At 36.5% G+C, this 18,472-nt stretch overlaps 1 protein-coding gene across 5 annotated transcripts in view; it reads right to left on the bottom strand.

Moving 5' to 3' along the window:
* Nucleotides 1–1,313: 1,313 nt before the first annotated feature.
* Nucleotides 1,314–18,472, bottom strand: part of TDRD3 (tudor domain containing 3) — a 160,403-nt gene continuing 143,244 nt past the window's right edge. For 3 of the 5 annotated variants that reach the window (XM_047720096.1, XM_047720099.1, XM_047720103.1), the window contains 2 exons: nt 6,017–6,142; nt 1,314–1,576 (listed from right to left, as the gene is read on the bottom strand). In XM_047720096.1, the coding sequence (XP_047576052.1) occupies nt 1,543–1,576; nt 6,017–6,142 (160 nt within the window). In that variant the 3' untranslated portion in view covers nt 1,314–1,542. The remainder of the gene's footprint in view (nt 1,577–6,016; nt 6,143–18,472) is intronic. The other 2 variants (XM_047720097.1, XM_047720098.1) reach the window with 1 other exon arrangement.

Raw genomic sequence — 18,472 nt, 5'->3', positions numbered from 1 at the left:
TCTGATTCTCAATCCAGGACATACTTTATAGTTTACTTGGAGATCTTTTAAAAAACACCATGCCCAAGCCATCCCCTTCCTGGTTGACTATGATGCACAGCAATGGAACAGAACAAAAACCAAAAAACTCAACACTGCTAGCCATGTCATTTTCACCTGTATCCTTTCACTTATTATGATGCTGTAGAAACAATCAACTGTGGGTTAATAAAGAAAATGCAGAATTCACAGGCCCTGAGTAAGAGCCTGAGCCCTCTCCTTCAAAGCCAAGTAGGACATTCTCTTAATTACTTTGGCCGGAGGATTTGTTTTCTCCTTCCTTCCTTCCTCTGCCTTCCTTCCCCACCTCCCCCTTCCCTCTTATTCTTTCTTTTTAACTGTTCTCTTCTGGCTTCACAAATTGAGACTATGGGAAGATTGTCTTTGTCATATTACATGAAGTTTGTAGTCAGACATAATCCTCTCTGTAATGGACGTTCTGGTCTCCCTCTCCTTTGGCACAAACCTTGGCTTGTGGACACATGTCTTCTGTCTGGAAACATGCTTCTGCCCCCACTTGTAATGTCAGGGCACTTGGGTCAGGCCCAAACTAATTCACAGACCCTTGCTGAAGTCACTGGTTCACAGGCAGGGAAGTAGCACAGTATGAGCAAATGCAGCCTCAGGAGAAAGGCTTCTCTTCTCTTCTGAGTGCCCTTCTGGAAGTGACCCTAAGCCCATCCCCGGACTCAGTAGCTCTGGGAGTTGAAACCGTCTCATGATCCCATGGGGCAGCCTGCTGTAGAATGCAGTGGACGCCAGAGAAAGCAGAAATGAAAGATGCAAAGGATCAGGGTCTTTGTGAAAACTCTGCATCACTGAATCAGCTGAAAACTATTGAGCTTCTGGGAGTTCATTGAGCCAGTCAATTCCCTTTAGGGTTTAAGCCGGTTTGAATGGGGTTTTCCATTATCAGCAACCAGATACATCTTGAAAGATCTGTCACAAATTTTAAAAGGAAGGGAATGCTTGGTTTTGAGTTGAATTACACTTGAAAAAGCTAGCCGAGTGCTGAAAACAATACATTCGAACTTTAAATACTTTTTGCTATCATATTTAGCAGCTACTACCTTACTAAGAACTGCTATCCGGTTGCAGGTTGTTTTGCAAGAAATGTGGCAAGCTGTGTCCGTCATTTTATCTTGTAATTACGGTGGTGGTGGTGGGGGGGACTTCAGTATCCTGTGATTGTTATTGCATTCTATACTATGGGATTAATACCAGACGAACAAGAAAGATACTATTCAGCAAAGAAAACATACAGTAAAACAATGTATATAACAGCGCATTGGTTTTATTGATGGCAGAAGAAAAGATTCTCTTTCACTTGCAGAAGGTACTTGCTCTAGTTAACTTAGTATTTTTTCCCCATTCTTTTTGGGGGCTGGATTGTTTCCCCTCTAAAATCTGCTTTTCCATTCTCCAATAATAATATTCATCATGGCTGCACCTTATTCTGAAGGGGAAGTAGGAAGTCTATCAACAGGTCTTGAGCAGGATGTTTCAGTCAATGGCTCCTTTCTTCACAAAGACTCTATTTAAAAAGAGAGGAGAAAAGTGAGATTGGATCCTCAAATTGACTTTTCTGTACTCCAGATACACTTCTGCTGAAACATATGTACCTGTGAAGTGCTTGTATAAATGGTAATAGATCCCAAGTAGAATAAATTGCACACTGTTGTCTAATTTATAAACATAATTTCTATAAATCAGAATATAAACAAAAAGCAAAATGAAAATAATTTTTCTTCCCGAAATTCTTAGAGTACATCTCTGTCATTGTGAGCCCCATTACTGCTGGCATGTCAATTTCGGGAATTTGGATTAACTAAATGGTATTTAACAGAGGATGACCCGGAAAAGATGCAGTCTGCCAATGGGCCACTTCCACCCCCATCCCACCCACCTCCAATTTCCCCCTGGATTGGTTCTGGCCGCACAGGTAATTCACATGAGTCTGTGACCTGCTCCTGCCTGCTCCCAACATTTACCGGCATGGCTCCAGAAGAAGTACTTTGGGGGGTGGCCACAGACAGAGCTGAGAGAAGTGGAGAGAGAAGCCTGTGTGCCAGAGCCCTGTTCCAACAAAAAGAGTGCACTGGGCCAGCAATGGCACAGCGCCCCCACTGCGTATCAGCAGCTCCTACCTCTTCAAAGCTAATAGTCTCCTGGCCAGAAAATGAAGAGCTTCAGGTAGTGTTATCCTCACATGAAGCCTATCTATCCTACGGGCACCAGAGGGTTCTGCAACAGCTATATTTATAGCAGTCATTTCCTTGACCTTGATTTCAAATGTTTTACAAAGAGACGCTGGACCAGATTGTTAAAAAAAAAAAAAAAAAGACATTAAAAAATGTATCTTTTTTTAAAACGAGCTGAAAATACTGCTAAAGCCTGTATTTTAGAAAATAAAATCATGACATTTATGTAGTAGTCGATGCTTAGCTCTTGGCTTCAAGGTTTCTGGTTGAGATGTGAAATTGTGAGGGCTGTTCTTTCATCAAACAAGAAACCAGAAGTGAATCCTCAGAGTGACTCAACATTCATTAAACTGTTTTCCGTGTGGAGTCTTAACTTTGGTGGTCCTAGGGGCCTCCAGAGTCTCCCCACACAGGTCATTTCTGTCTTTTCACAGCAGGATGTGGCACTCTAACCATGCCTCGACTGACTACTGCAAGAGCTTCTTAGCTTCTTCCCCTCCTGGTGCTGTAATCCAATATCGGACAGCAATACTGCCTAAGCTTCAGTTTGGTCGTATTAGTCTAATTTGAAGTTCAATGCCACCAATACAGCTAACGCTACACTCCTGTGTCACCACCAATACATATGCCGAACATCTGCTGAAGCTGTGAACTCTGCTTCTTCCCCTCTTTAAATGTCTTTAGAATGTCTTCAGGGGACTCTACTCCACCACGAAAATGAAGCTTCCAATTTATTTCTGAGACCTGCCCCTACTAATTGGTATCCAGTTTCCAGGACTCCAGTCGTGTCAGAAACCTCTTCAAATGCACATAGTTTTGGCCAGTTTCACGGATTAAAGAACTATGTATATTTCTTCTATCCATAGCTACTCCTATTTATGAGTTATCTGGGATGATTATGACAAGTCCAGGAACTAGAAGTTTGGAGTTTGGGCCCTCATTCCCCTCATGGCTCAGATCTGACTTACCACCACTTTGTCCCAGACCTGGGCCCATTTCCCCACATTGCTCCTCAACACCTCCTTCTCTCACCCATCCTGGACTCCGAGGCATCTCCTGCTTTTGCTAGTCATTAATGTTGTGCTTAGTACCAAGTAGAATCCAGATTCCTCTCCACTTTGGGTAAAGTATACATGCACGTGCAAGGAGGTGGTGTTGGGATAAAGGGCTTGCAAAGAAAACTTTTTAGGACAATCAAAGAATGTGTAAATTACACACCAAAAACTTTATCGAAATATACTAATTTAAGAAACATTTACTGAACAGGTGCTATGTGTCATTCATCATCTAGAAAAGTACCCAAAACATTATAAAAAAAAGTATGACTATGAAATTAGGGTTTTTAAGTGAGAACAGAAAGTGCCTTAAGTATTTCTTATATTGAATAATTTTAGATAACAAAACCTGAGAAAAATTTCAGCATATATTAGAATTCATACTTATATTTGCTGAGAAGTTAAATGGCAGGCTACAATGTGTATCTTTTTAGACACTTAAGTTAATGGAAACCAGGAATGAGGAAATAAAAAATCTTTCCTCTCAAGAATAACATATTTTCAAGAACAAAAGGTATAATTCTTATTATTGGTGAACCTCCCATTCAAAGGTAGTATATCAAAAAGAAAATTCTACTTCATAATCTTTCATATTTAAATTAAAATTTAAAAATTACTAATTTTTTCAACCAAGAGCACATGTGTTTTGCTTATTTATTTTTCAGAGTAAATTAATTTTCTTGTCAATGTCAGGAATCCAAAATCTCTGTCGCACATTTCCCACATCAACAGTACAATTCAAAGCAAGCAAGCGTTTTGACTTAGGGAACAGAGAAAACCACTAACATTGTGATGTTTCAGTTGATTGGAAGTAGCCTGCATCATAGTATTTGGTATTGACGAGCTATAATTACCATGGAGCTACGGTTTCTGATTTACTTTAAGCAGTATGTTCTTTTTCAGAGGATATTTTCTGTGGAAGCCTAATCTAGAAAACATATGAAAGAAACTGAGGAAGGGCTGAGAGGATGGGAGTTCCAGCCTTCTGGCTGCAGCCTTACCCACCCTCACGACTGCCTTTCTACTTCCAGCCCTGCCAGGCCCTATCCACCTTCTACCCTGCAGCCTTGGGATATTGCTGAAAAGTCCTAGTCCTGCATCCACTGATAGGCAACCTGGGGCAATCAGGGAGTTGAGAACCTTTGGCTTTATTTTAAAACATTGGTTTAGCCAATTTAGCAGCCCTCAGGAAGATATGAGGGAATTTCCAGTTTTCATTCACCTTAATTTTAAGCACCCTGAACTTATGCTCAACGTGGATGTTCAATCTCACACAATGTAAAGTTGTGGAAGTCCTTACATCTACTTGGAGTCTGCTCTGGTCAGTGCTTGCTACGGAAAAAAGCCCAACGTCGTGAAGCAGTCCTTCTATGATAATTTGGACGGTAGGTTCCGGGTGTTTACTCAGTGGCCTTGTATTAAACACGAAGAAAAGCCAGTGATAAGGTAAAGAAGATGCCACTCTGGCCCACTGGGGTAAATCAGAATTCAGATAGCATGGGACTTCCGCTCCAGGCAGACTACTTCATAAGGAGCTAATGACTAGATAGAAGAAAACATTCCTTCACTAAGATGACAGAGCTAATTTGTAACCAGTGAACGAGCTTTGGGAAAGCTGAAGGAGATCTAAGACTCCGGGACAGTGCTGCCTAGCATAAATACAATGTGAGACTCATGTGCAATTTTAAGTTTTCCATTAGTCACATTTAAAAAAGTACAAATAGGTGAAGTTAACGTTAGTAACGTATTTTATTTACTTTAATCTATCAGAAATAGTCTCATTTCAATACATAAACAATACAAATTATTGATATTTTTCTCCCAAGTCTTTAAAATCTGATATGTATTTTTCATTTATAGCACATCTCAATTCAGACCAGCTGCATTTCAAGTGCTAAAAAGCCACAGCTGGCTTGAAAAATTGAGGGGGTCATTTAGCAGGGGGAAAATACAATGTGGATAACAGCCTTAGCAAAATGAAGAGCCGAAACGAGAAATTGAGAACAATTTCTTAAAAATTCTCAATGGTCTTGTTAGTGAGAAGAAGAAACTGAGAAAAAAGATACAGTTAAGTCTAAAATACTCTCATAGTCTTCTGAGTGATATGTAACAGAAGCTGTAATGGGAAAACTCTCAAAATATTCAAAAGTCCTCGCATAAATAAGAAAATAGAAATGTTACTAAAGATGACAGAAGTATTTCTTTCTTATATTTCTCAACCTTCCTATTGAAGATGATTTCAGAGAGCAACACTCTGAAAGTCCAAGATGAAAGTCTCTGGATCAATAGCACAGGCCCCCAAATCCCATCTCTATAAGCAATCACGTTATCTTCATCCAATTCCAGAAGATACACTATGAAAACATTTCCTCTTTCTTAAAAAGGGCTGAAATGAATTAAACAATAAAAAACTTAATTATTCAAGTTGGTGATTATCGGGTCCTTTGTTTCATTTTCTTCCTGCTTTCAAACTTAAAGACATTTCACTGATTGGCATCACCTCCAATAGAAGAAAGTGGGTATAGAGGAAAAAATAGGGTTAGAGGTAGCATTTGTGGGGAAAGTTTTGGTGGAAAAGTAGATTGTAGCCATGGTATAATCTTATATACTTCATAACTGAAAGGTTTGAAACATCAGTTTTTTTCTATTATATAATTATGAATTATTAACAATTAGATTTACATATTCAACATAAATGACATCTCACAATGCCAATTTTACCTTCTCATATTAGTTCCGGGCCCGGGGAGGTTGGTAAAACTGCTGGGTGGGCCGAGTGGATCTTCTTGGCTGGCCATCACCTCCTCTACGGAACTCAAGCGTTTGGTCATAGGTGCCTTCTTCCTCCTATTTGTAAAGAGTAGTGAATTAAACATGTTCAGAATAGCTAAAGTTTCCTAAGTTAAATACTTTATGGTGCTGATTTTGATATGCCCTCTTAAGCTGCCCTGGGATTCACATCTGTCAACTTTTATAACAGAGGGAAGCAAGGGGAAGGAAAAAAAAAAAAAAAAAAAGCAGGGACATTGTTAAAACTCTGGTTCTTGATAATAGAAGAATGAACTTGACAGTGGTAAGATTAGAATCAAATTTAATTCTAGAAGAGGAAACTATTTCCACATAATAGGATGATTATCTCACCAAATGACTTGACACAAGGGGGTGAAATCACAGAAAAGCAAGCATTATAATAAAAATTTTCCTGAATATTTGGGCTTCTTAATATTTCTAGGTATTTGTCATGGAAAGGGATTTTGGTAAGATGGAAAAGGGGTTGAAGAGCCAGAGAACATTCACCAGCTGTCTGTCCTCATCTGATGAAATCTCCATCGTTAAGAACCTTACATCTGGAGACAGGAAAAAATAATGGATTGGAATGAGGAGGAAATACAATTTACATATAAAGAAAGCTTCATGCAAGACATAGCAATGGCCACAGTAAGACACAAACCATTTTCTTCTCATTTACTTTCTTACTGAGGGGATAGATCTATCAGCTCAAGGAATAGCATGAAAAATTAGGATAAGCAGATTAAATAGCAGAAAGAATACAGTTAATTATAATATTTGAAAAGAACTTAGAAGCAACAGAAACTTAGCCACAGCCACACTGGTTTCTTACTGAGTGCTGCCACCCTGTTATTTTAGTATTTTTAAATTAAAGCAGCTATGAAGTATGTTCCCTTTTAAAGACAGGAGAAAAAAAAATCCTGGCTCTCAGTTTTGTTTATGAAAGAAACAGCATCTATTTCAAAAGTAGGGTTTAAATTCCAACTGAATTATCAGAGCACAATCATTTGCATGATTTTGGAAATGTATCCCACTTCTTTCTCTTCCTCCTCACATTATCTCTGAACCTTCTTTCCCAAAAGATTGCTTTCCTTTGATCCTATTAATACCATAAGAAGTTATACAAGAGACTGAGTTCTATTCTTCAAATTTTACAGACCCAACTACTGCAATTTTACCTGAGAGAAGCAGAAAGATGCTAAGATAATTTGATCAAATCCTATCATTTAGAAATGATATTTAATATGTGGCACGAACATAACTCTCATTATTAGGCATCCTCCACGGTATTCTTAAGAAAAAAACCATTATTTCCATTTTATACAAAGGACACTGAAGCCCAGGAAAACTTTGTGACCTTGCCCTGATACTTCTAAGGTAAACCTGGGTTTTGATTCAGATGAAACTGCTTAAATCTTTACATCTCAGTCTGCATGTTGAAGAAATAAACCAACAGCCAAAAATTAATGATCATCCTTAGGGGCCATCATCACCTAAATAAGAGAATGGAGAAATGTGACAATCTATCAACATCACTCAATAACTACATTTTAGAGACAAACTTCCAGATTAGCTCTGCTTTCTCTATGCCCCTTTCATTAACAATCAGTCTCAAAATGGTTAGAAGTGTCAGGTATTATGTCTATAATTTAGTAAAGCAATTAAATGCAGGAAGAAAAATTAAAAAGTGTTCAGGAAAAGGAGAGAATTATTTTTCATTATTCTGGTTGCTGTTCTGAATGATGATTGTCAAATATTATAGCTAAATTTGAAAAGGAGCTATTTAATTTTATGACATATGACAACATTTGAAGCTCTGCATTTAACTGAGAAGAATGAAAATATATTTGCTACTGTAGTAGATGAAGTAATTATTTCAGGAATTTGAATTTTTTTTCTCCACACCCAGCTGTAGAACTGGCTAGAGGACATCTAAAAATCTATCCTTTATCAATAAAAAACACTGTTAAAGGTAGGAAACTACATTTGCTGAGGGAGGGAGCTGGACTTATATAATATGGCATTGGTATTTGAAAAGCGGTCTCTACTGTGTTTAAAAGATTCACAGACTGTACTAGCCAGAGCCAATTAAATGGTTTTATAAAGATGACTGACCATGAGATTTCTTTCACATTATTTGATGTCTTCACAATCTTTTTATACAAAGTAGGAGAAAAAATAAAAATGATTCTGACAGCTTGGTTGGTTTTCAGTTATTGTCAAAGGCATGGTCTGGCTTTTTTAACTTTTAAATATTTCTCTTGCAGAATACTTGGGGGCAAAACTGGTCACCCATAGAAACTACTTCCTATAGTCCATAGCTAGTAATTGTTAGCACTGCGTAAGTACCTCTTTCCATTTTATGTAATACATAGCTCAATTTAATAGGCGAGTTTATTTGGAGTCATCTTTTGATGGCATTTATACCTATTTCTTCCTTCTAACTATCTTCTTCCTTTAGGTATTGCTACTCTGTAACAGATGTAAAATTTTAAAAAATTTAAAAATTTTATAGTTCACAAACATTTTTAAAAATCTTGAAAATTAAAAAAAAAAAACAAAAACATTCTGTTTGAGCTGGCATAGTCCTGGAAGGCCATACAGTCTGTCCCTCCCCTTAGATCTGAAAACGAGGAATCTCTAAAGCCTGAGAGGTGAACTCATTTTCCCATATCACAGGGCTTATTCAAGGAAGAGTCATACTGGAGTCATTTTGTTTCTGTCTCTCAGGCAAGATACTTTAAAAAACTTGTGATACCGGGACGCCTGGGTGGCTCAGTTGGTTGAGCAGCTGCCTTCGGCTCAGGTCATGATCCCAGCGTCCTGGGATCGAGTCCCACATCGGGCTCCTTGCTTGGCAGCGAGCCTGCTTCTCCCTCTGCCTCTGCCTGCCACTCTGTCGGCCTGTGCTCACTCTCGCTTCTCTCTCTATGACAAATAAATAAATAAAATCTTAAAAAAAAATAAATTAAAAAAAAAAATAAAAAACTTGTGATACCTTTCATAAAACGAAACTGACCAATGTCATCTTCATCCAACCTTTGAGATTCAGAACTATTTTATTGGAACTCAGACTTTTGACCACCTAAACCCGGTTTAAAAATACTAAATAACTAAAAACTTGAATATCTATGTGCCCTCTTTTCATACCAATATTTACTAATTTATTGTTCCTTTTAATGAGAAGATACAAAATGCAATAATCGTTGTGATATTAGGCATGAATGAAATATTTTGAAGAAAACAGAAGAGTCCCAGCACCAATGCATAAAGGAGATGTACAACTTCATTTATAAAACATGTTCAACAAGTCACAACATCGTTTTGTGAATCACCTTCAGTGTATACTATATCTGGAGTGAGAACACAGACAAATACATACTCCCTCATTTATAAGTGAGCTGTGGTACGAAAGCTCATTGTAAGTCAGTCACTCGGAACCTGGAACATCTCTCAGTAAAAGGTACGTAACATTAAATAGCAGTTGGGTTTTCTCATTTTTCAAGGTGAAGTGCAACTAAGTGTACAAACCAGTATTTGAGGGAATGTGCTAGGTCGGCGGTTCTCAACTGGGAGGGATTTTTTTCCCCCATTGTCTGGTGACATTTTTGGCGGCCACATCTGAGGTGTGCTACTGGCATCTAGAGGGTCTAGAGATATTTTTGGTTCTTACAAACTGAGGGGCTAGGGTGTGGGGGAGCTGTTACTACATCTAGGGGGTGGAGGCCAATGATGCTGCTAAGCATCAAAAAAGCCCACAGTCTTAATTAAAAGTCTTAATGCCAACAGCGCCCAGGTGAGAAACCCTGGTAGGCCAATGAAGGAGGAAGAAACTTCCTACTCATAAGCGCCAGGGCAGCCTGGAAAATAATTCTGAAATTCAGGAAGTTTGGGTTTGCTACCCTTCCACTTTTTCTTTTGGAACATTTCTTCTGCCTCTGTCTCTAAGGCCTGAACTCTGACCCAAATTCTCTATAGAACTTTTGGGGGAGGGAGGGCTCTATTTGCCCATAATGTTACATTTTCCTCTGTTCCAGTGACACATTCATATTATCTTGCCTTAAATTACTTCAGCATTTTCCCATGACTATAACTCTGTGAGGAGACAATCAGAGATTATTTGGTTGGTGAGAGTGGAGAGAAGGGATGGCCATTCTCTTCATTTAAAAAAACTAGAAAAACTTATTAATACTGTCATGTGTCCTTTAATAGCTATTTTGTGTGCAACTTAATGTTTCTTCTATTCAGTCCCTTCTAACAGAATTTGTGTAGTAGTTACAAAAACATAATCCAGTATATGAACTGCATACCGTGTACTCTCAACAATAAGCCTTGAAATTTAGGATATTCTGAATAATGAAATACTCATGGGTAGATATCTCCTTCAGTGATTCACATATGAGCTACTCACTCTGTGAATTTCCAGGCCACCTTTTATCTGCCTCAGGAGCTAGTGTAGTCAGTTTATAGAAATACAAACTGATTTTAATATAAAACCAAAGCAAAAGTTAAAGACAAACTTGCTTTCCCAAAACATCATGTAATAAAGGCGAAACTACGTGGATAATAAAAAGATTAGTGGTTGCCCAGGGTTAGCGGGAACAGATAGATGAACAGGCAGAGCACAGGCAGTAAAACCATTCTGTTATGATACTACGGTAGATAGGTGTTATATTATACATTTGTCCAAACTCGCTGAATCTTAATGTAAACTATGGACCCTGAGCAATAATGTGTCAGTGTAGATTTATCAGTTACTACAAAAGCACTGCCCTGGTGGGGGACACTGATAATGTGGGAGGCTGGGGGGGGTGCAGTGCAGGGAGCATAGGAAAAGTCTCTGTACCCTCTGTTCAGAGGTATTGTTCTTAAAAAAACAAAGCCCATTACAAAAAATAGACTGTAAAATAGGCCATGTCAGTGGGATACTTTGTGCCTTGTATAGTGCTGATGATATGGTAGGTCCTTAATATTTGATGAAATATTTCTTGATCTGCCTTCTTAAAATGACACATTTTCAATCCATTCAGATTCTTCCTGTGGTTATCAGTAACTAGAATGCAACAATTAAATTCTTTTCATCCTTGGGATGCGTAGAAAATTAATTAATGTGTGAAAATCACTTTGAAGTTTACTGAGCTTTCTGAATTGGTTCTAGGTTGTGCTTAATTTTGATTATACCTTGGATATTCATAACATTTCCTCTTTATCTCCACTGAAAAACTCTGACCTTTAATTTTATGTCTCAGTCCAAACAGTGAAATAAGGTACCTCTGCCCCATTCAAAAACAAAAAAAGAAAAAAAAAATCACGTAATGGACCCAGAAAGTAGAACTTAAAATATTTTTAAGTAATCTGTTTTAGATCAATTATACTAATATTCTACTGTATTAGAGTAACTTAAAATTGAAAGTAAAAGCTGAATCGGCTTTTCTTTTCTGTGAAGATTACAGGTAACACCTGAGCCCACAAGAATCATGTATTCTGATCAACGCTGAACTTTAGTTTACCAATTATTCTCATTTAAGAAATATGTTCCAAGTGAATATTTATAGCTCTATCACAAAATAAACCAGGCTTGTGGTAGTTTAGAACCACAAACTATAAAACAGGAAGTTTCTGTAAAGAAGGGTAATCCAAATAACTAAGAAATGATTATTTGTTCAAGTAAGTAGTACCATAACCTGAGGTAGAACACAGGTCTTCTGATTCATAGTCCTGTCTGCCCTTCACTCTGCTCCCAGGCCGTGAGGGTGAGGATACAGTTACAATGAATTTCAGAATTGGAAGGGGAAATTGGAGATAATCTGAGCAGATTAAATTAAAAAAAATATTATTATTATTATTATTATTTGTATTTTGGGTAAATGTGACATTCTTCTTTCAAATGAAATTTTACATAGAATTTCAAAATAAAGTAGGTGGGCCGAGGTTAGAGTGAGTGTATGCAAGCAGTATCGCCTTGGTTTTCTCTTCTTCAGTCCCTCCATGCTCTGTAACTCCCTAAGGGACAAAAATTAAAACCTCTTCTACTTCAGCCTCTGCTGTACTCTAGCAACTAGCTGGGTTGACTGACCTGAGTAATGTAAGAAAGCAAGGTGATGGGAGAATAGGAACCGAAACGCAGGCCTCTAACTCTGAGCTCAGAGCCCTTTTCACCTTTGCCTTCTACCACAGAGAAAACCTAAACCCTTCTTTCCACTACTATGAACTAAATGTCTTATCTGATATTAAAAACATACCTAAGTGTGTGTGGGGGGGCAGAGAACGCAGGTTTTATTAACATATGAGAAAGTCATTATATATAACCCAAATAAGTAAATTTTATAATAGACTTATTTCTTTGTTTTTGAAACTTTGAGTAAAATAAGATACCATTTGAGAATAAAATATAATGAGGAATTATAGTCTCCCCTCAGAGCAGATCCAAGATCATCTCTTTAACATGTACCATGTCCAGGAATATTTTATTTAAACCACATATTTTACAGCAGAAAAGAAAAACATTGATTCTGGACGCCTCCCCCCACCCCGAAAAAAATCTGATTCAAAATCTAATTACTAAACAACTATTCCAAAATGCATGGCTGATAGAACACAATGTTTTTGTTCCTGTATCATGCAGGATTTCGTAACTGTGAGACATTTCACTGTGGTTCTGATCTTCTTCTTTCAGAGAAGACTACATTTTCTAGAGTTACATAAAAATTGAAACTGTTGACGAGTCTATAAGACATTAGGAAATCAATACCTAGTTCAAAGATTCTACTCTACGCTCTGTGAACAAACACACAATACTTTGCATCACAGTCCTTCCTCTAATATCATTAAGACCAACTACCCTTTAACACAGAGTAAACAAGCTATTTTTGGCAGCTTAGGCACCCAAGGAAATTGAACTAAACTTCAAAAGGCTGCATCCATAGTTTAACTATGAGAATATAATATGAAAAAGAGACTAGTAAACATGTTACCCTTATTAAACTGCAAATGATAAAAGTATAGACACTCTTTCATTCAAAACACACCTGAGTTTACCTAAAACTTGGAATAGAGAAAAAGGGAATGAATGTTTATTCCACTATATGTCTGACATTTTGCATTGTATCTCATTTAATCCTTCCAACAATGCTTTGAATTACTTCAGCTCACCGTTCTACAGATGAAGAAAAGAAGGCTCAGGCTAATTTAACCAAAGTTATGTAAGTGGCCATGCCTGAATAAGACCCCTGGGCTGTCTACTCCAAAATTCTTTCCATTGGGTCACATAGTATATATTTACATATCTTGCTTCAGACAGTTTTGCTGAATTTTTTCTGATAGCTAGCTCAAGAACATTTTCAAGTAAATGGATGGCCTCTGCCCTGAGGCCTCTGTCCTAGCATAAACATCGTTAACTGGTCATAATCTTTGTTGAAATACTAAGTCCAAAGAATGAATATATGTTTTCTGAAAACATATACCTCTTTAAAACTTATTGACTATTTCAGCTGAAGGTTAAACAGATTCCAAAAGCTTGCCCAGAAATCAAGGCAGAGAGAGTATCCTGCTCCCAAATATGCCAATCTACAAGATTTCCTTGAGATAACACTTCACGACATCGGTATTTGAGATTCCGGTCTCTTCAGTTAGATCTAAGTCTGAGTTTAGACTCTACCACTTCTAGGCATATTGCTCAACTTCTCTTGGTCCCAGTTTTCTGACACAGAAAACAGTAATGAACTCAGAGGTTTACATGGGGAGCTGTAAGAGGTAATACCTATAAAAGGTTTACGAAATAAGCCTTCTATGTTGTCTACATTCTGAAATAAAGAGCCCTTTGACAATATAATATACATGCCCACTTCAATCAAACTATCTAAACCCATAGACTTTGTTAAAATTCAGGAAGTTTGTTGCTAAAGTATTCCTCAAATTGCTTTGGGCAGATAAGGAAAGTGGAAAAGCAGCTGGAAAAAAAATGAAAGAGCCAATGCAAGGATTCTTGTACCTGCTCTCTGTTTATTTCTAAGGAAATTAAAAAAAAAAAACATCTATACACTAAAACTAATAATTTAATATTCTAAATCACTCTATTGTTACCATTGGTTTTGTTTCTTTGAAAGGAGGTCTTTTTTTTTTTTTTTTAAAGATTTTATTTATTTATTTGACAGAGAGAGAGAGATCACAAGTAGGCAGAGAGGCAGGCAGAGAGAGGGGGGAAGCAGGTTCCCTGCTGAGCAGAAAGCCCAATGCAGGGCTCGATCCCAGGACCCTGAGATCATGACCTGAGCTGACGGCAGAGGCTTAACCCACTGAGCCACCCAGGCACCCCTCTTTTTTTTTTTTAATTTTTTTTTAAATTACAGATAAGGCAGATAGAACAAAAAAAGGGGGAGGAAATTAGCAAAGAAGCATTCTTGAAATCAATAAAAAGTTATAGATACTATTTGCATAAAATCTGAATATTTTAAGAGGAAGCCAAAAATAAGTTAACATGATCAACCTCTTTGAATAACCTGCCTTTTTAGATCATACCCTTGGAATTTTGGTAAATGCTATAAAAAGGAACCAGTTAGAAACACTGCTTAAAAAGTGGAAGTACAGCAATGATGATTAGTAATAGAAAATGCCTATCTATGTTGCTATGTTTTCAGGTCAATGCGTACAAATTATCTTCGCAAAAACAACTGCTTTCTTAAATATGCTAACTGAATAAATATGTTTTAGAATATTTTATGGTTAAGACATATGAGCATTAATCACAACTGGTTAATCATTTCACTCTCAAAATTTATATCATTTCTACATCTTAAATGGGCAGGCTAATACAGTTTAAGATAGGTTAACTCACTCTTTCTCTGAAAGTAATAATTACTGCACCACCATGCCAAATTACTTCTTTCTCTAAAAGTCAGCCCAATGCATATTATAACTGACCACCTGAGACAGTTACAGTATGCTACAGTGACCTATAATATAGATTTAAGAAACAGAGATAGAAAAAACAAAACAAAACAAAACAAAACAAACCTTTCATGTCAAATTGATGAAATACAGACCAGATCTTTGCCATTAAAAAGTACAGAGGGTTGGAGTGGGGATGGGACACATGATTTGACATGCTTTATAAACTATAAGAAAAGAACTGTCATGCCTAATAACACAGAAATAAAATCATTGCTGATGTTTTCACCCACTTAGTGAAAGTAAAGGAACATAAGACTAACAGGAAAAGAATTAAACATTTAAATCTTAAAGCAGATAGCACCCAATGTGATAGCACCCAATGTGATGAACATCATTCTCCATTTAAATTCCACTCACACCTAAAAATCCACACTAACAAAGTCTGCATAATGAACTAAAAATATTTGTCTTTGGTGAAACATAATGATAACCGATGTTTAGAAACCCTTTTCAATTAACAGGCTAGTTAGCAAAGCCACAGTTTTAGAAATGTGAAGTAGTAGCCCAGGAGCCAGTGATCTGGTGTCCATGGTTCAAGATCCACCCACCACCTTGAGAGAACTCTGGTGAGAGGAACTCGGGCTTCCTCAGGCAGCCAACTCCACTGCTCTGTGTCCTGTACAACAAAGGACAAATCTGCATTTCTACCTACATTTTCTCACTGAGCCTGTTTCCTTTGCCATATGAAAGACTATAAGCCATTTTAGAACAAGTATTAGTTTTCTATTTTCTAGAATTAAAAGACTCAACTCTTGGAATCACTTGTCAAATACCATTATTTCCAGAATCACCCATCATTTTGATCATCTTTTCCTTTATGCATTTTAATATTTACTCTTCTATGTAACCTAGTTTTCAGAATAACATTCCAAGTAGGGTCTGCTTGGAACATAATACTATTATTTCCCATGATGAGCAAACTCTGTATAATCTGTAAGTGTAATCTAACCTTGTTTTAATGTTTTTAGCAGCTGCCCAATCACTTCTTGTTCATATTGTGCTTGTCATCAAGTAAAATCCCTACAACCTGCTCTTCGGTCTATGTCATTCTGTATTTGAAAATAATTGTTTTCCCAATCTAAATCTAAATCTTAAACTTAACCACAGTTGAAACCCATATACTAATGAAAGATATTATTTTGGCACAGTATTACCATTGGTTTATTCTGAATAACTATAACATTTAAGTCAGTTTTTGGACAAGTTATTTTGATTTTTTTTTTCATAGTGAAAATTAGAGAACTACCATCTAAAAGGGTAACACCTAAATAAATGACTAAAATGTCATTTAATCTTGAAACTAGATTCCAGGGAAATTTAGAAGATGAAAAGAGTCTTGGTGTGAGATTAAACTCTCTTAGCAAGAGAATAGTAGGTTAAAGGAATAGGTTGATTTTTCTCTGCCCTATGGAAAATGCTGTCTAGCCTCTTGAGAAATATGAGCTGATACTTGTACCACATACATCTTCATTTCTTAATTTAAAATTTTCTAAATTCATAAGAATTAAGATCGAGTGAACTGTTTGAAAGATACCTTAATTAAATTGGTATATCATACACTGAGCACAAACTTACTACAATGCTGAATATTTTTATATGCTACTTCATTAAGCTCACACAAAAATCCTCAAGTAGTTTGGTATCATTTATCTTCATTTACAGGTAAAATGCAGGATCACCTGCTATGGTGTTAATAGGTTGAAATTTGAATATCAGCTCTGCAACTTACTAACTCAATGATTTTAGGCAAGTTACTTTATGACTCTGAAACTATATTTGTTGTTTTGCTTGTGTGTAAAATGGGAATACTAATAATTATTTCATAGGCTTCTGTAGATAGTATATCGATTAATGCAGGTCAAGAGTTATATAAGGTGCCTGGTGGGTAAGTGTTCTAATTATAATGAGGTTCTAAAAAGAAGGACTCTAATTTTCATATTCTCAACCATTTATTCCCTTTACCTCAAAGTGTTAGTAGAGAAATAAAATATCATCTTGCTGTTATAGAAATATAAATTACTCCCAGTATGCTTAAATTTATGGATTTCTTTTCCTCATGTTGAGATTTCAAAATGTTCAGTATATGAAGAGTTAGCTTATTCTAAAAAAAAAAAAAAAATTCTCTTTCCAAGTTTAGGAGACCTTCTCAATCATTTTTGACGGTTAGATGGTTGAGGAAAGAGAAAGGAATCACAAAGATTTTCTCCAAGAATAATAAGGGAGAGAAACTCATCTCTGTCAACTTAGGTAAAGGAAAATTATACAGTGTATGTGACCTGATCTAATTAAGGTTATTAAACATACTATATTTTCCTGTAATAATTTCTAGATTTACTGAAATTCAGGAACCCTGCTTCAGATATTCAACACAGGCTAGAGAAACTGATAACGAACGCTTGAGAGTAATTTGCTCATCATCTTATACAAAGGGAGAACACAGTAAATGTTTATTCCCTGTTAAATATGTGTTTTGTTCTTGTTGTTCAAGAATGAAGCTATTTCCCCTTGTCCGTAGAGCCACAGTGGAACAACGACAGCAAGGACAAGTTACGAAGTATTACAAAGTCAGGAGATTTTCTTAGGTTTTTCAAACACTGAATATATACTTTTCTGAAAAGTATTAAGGTAAAACAATCAACTTTTTAAAAAATTCTAAATTCATCCAGATTATTTAAAGTATAAATACTTTATGCAATTTAAAACTCCTTCCCTCTTCTCTCCCCCACCCAACCCCACACACAATGTATTAAAATAAAAAGTAAGGCAAGTAGATCCTACTGGACTAGAAGAAAAAGGACAGGAGACAATCAATGATGATGTCATTATTGTACAGGACTTTGTAAAACTGAGGATTACTAATTAAGGCTTAGTGAAAAGTCAGTAGGACTAGGAAAGTTTACGGTATTCTTAATAGTTTATAAACTCTCAAAGTTATAAAGTGTATGATGATAGTCAAATTCTACCTTCATTATCTATGAATAAGGATGTGACAGTCTTTTAAAAGCTGAATTGAAATGAGGAGAAAAGCCTGTCCAGGGTTAAACACTAATTTATGCAATCCCCGGTTTCGACAAGAATCCTGTCAATGTCAAGCAGCAGGTACATTGACAGCAGGATGGGCTGAACAGCTTTGTGTCAGAACTAGGATGGAAGTCACCAATTTATGAAGCCTGTCACAAACATAGGACTTCAAAAGTGTGAAGAAAAATGATTTCGCATAAAGAAAATGATGGGAATTTTTATAACTTTGCAGGCAATACTATTAGCTTAAAGGAACACAGTTCTTTCATTTTGTGGGAAAAACTAGTATACTTTAAAAAAGGATTTATGGATTTTTATTTTAGGCCTGCATTTTAAGAGTCCTAATATAGAAATTTATTATACTAGTAACATACATTGTAATTGAAAAGAAAATTTTAAAAGGAAATATAAGAGAAA

The sequence above is a fragment of the Lutra lutra genome, chromosome 3, assembly GCF_902655055.1.
Source record: "Lutra lutra chromosome 3, mLutLut1.2, whole genome shotgun sequence".
In the NCBI taxonomy this organism is placed as follows: Eukaryota; Metazoa; Chordata; class Mammalia; order Carnivora; family Mustelidae; genus Lutra; species Lutra lutra.
Note: the sequence above shows the minus strand (reverse complement) of the source record. Positions and strands in the feature narration are given on the sequence as shown.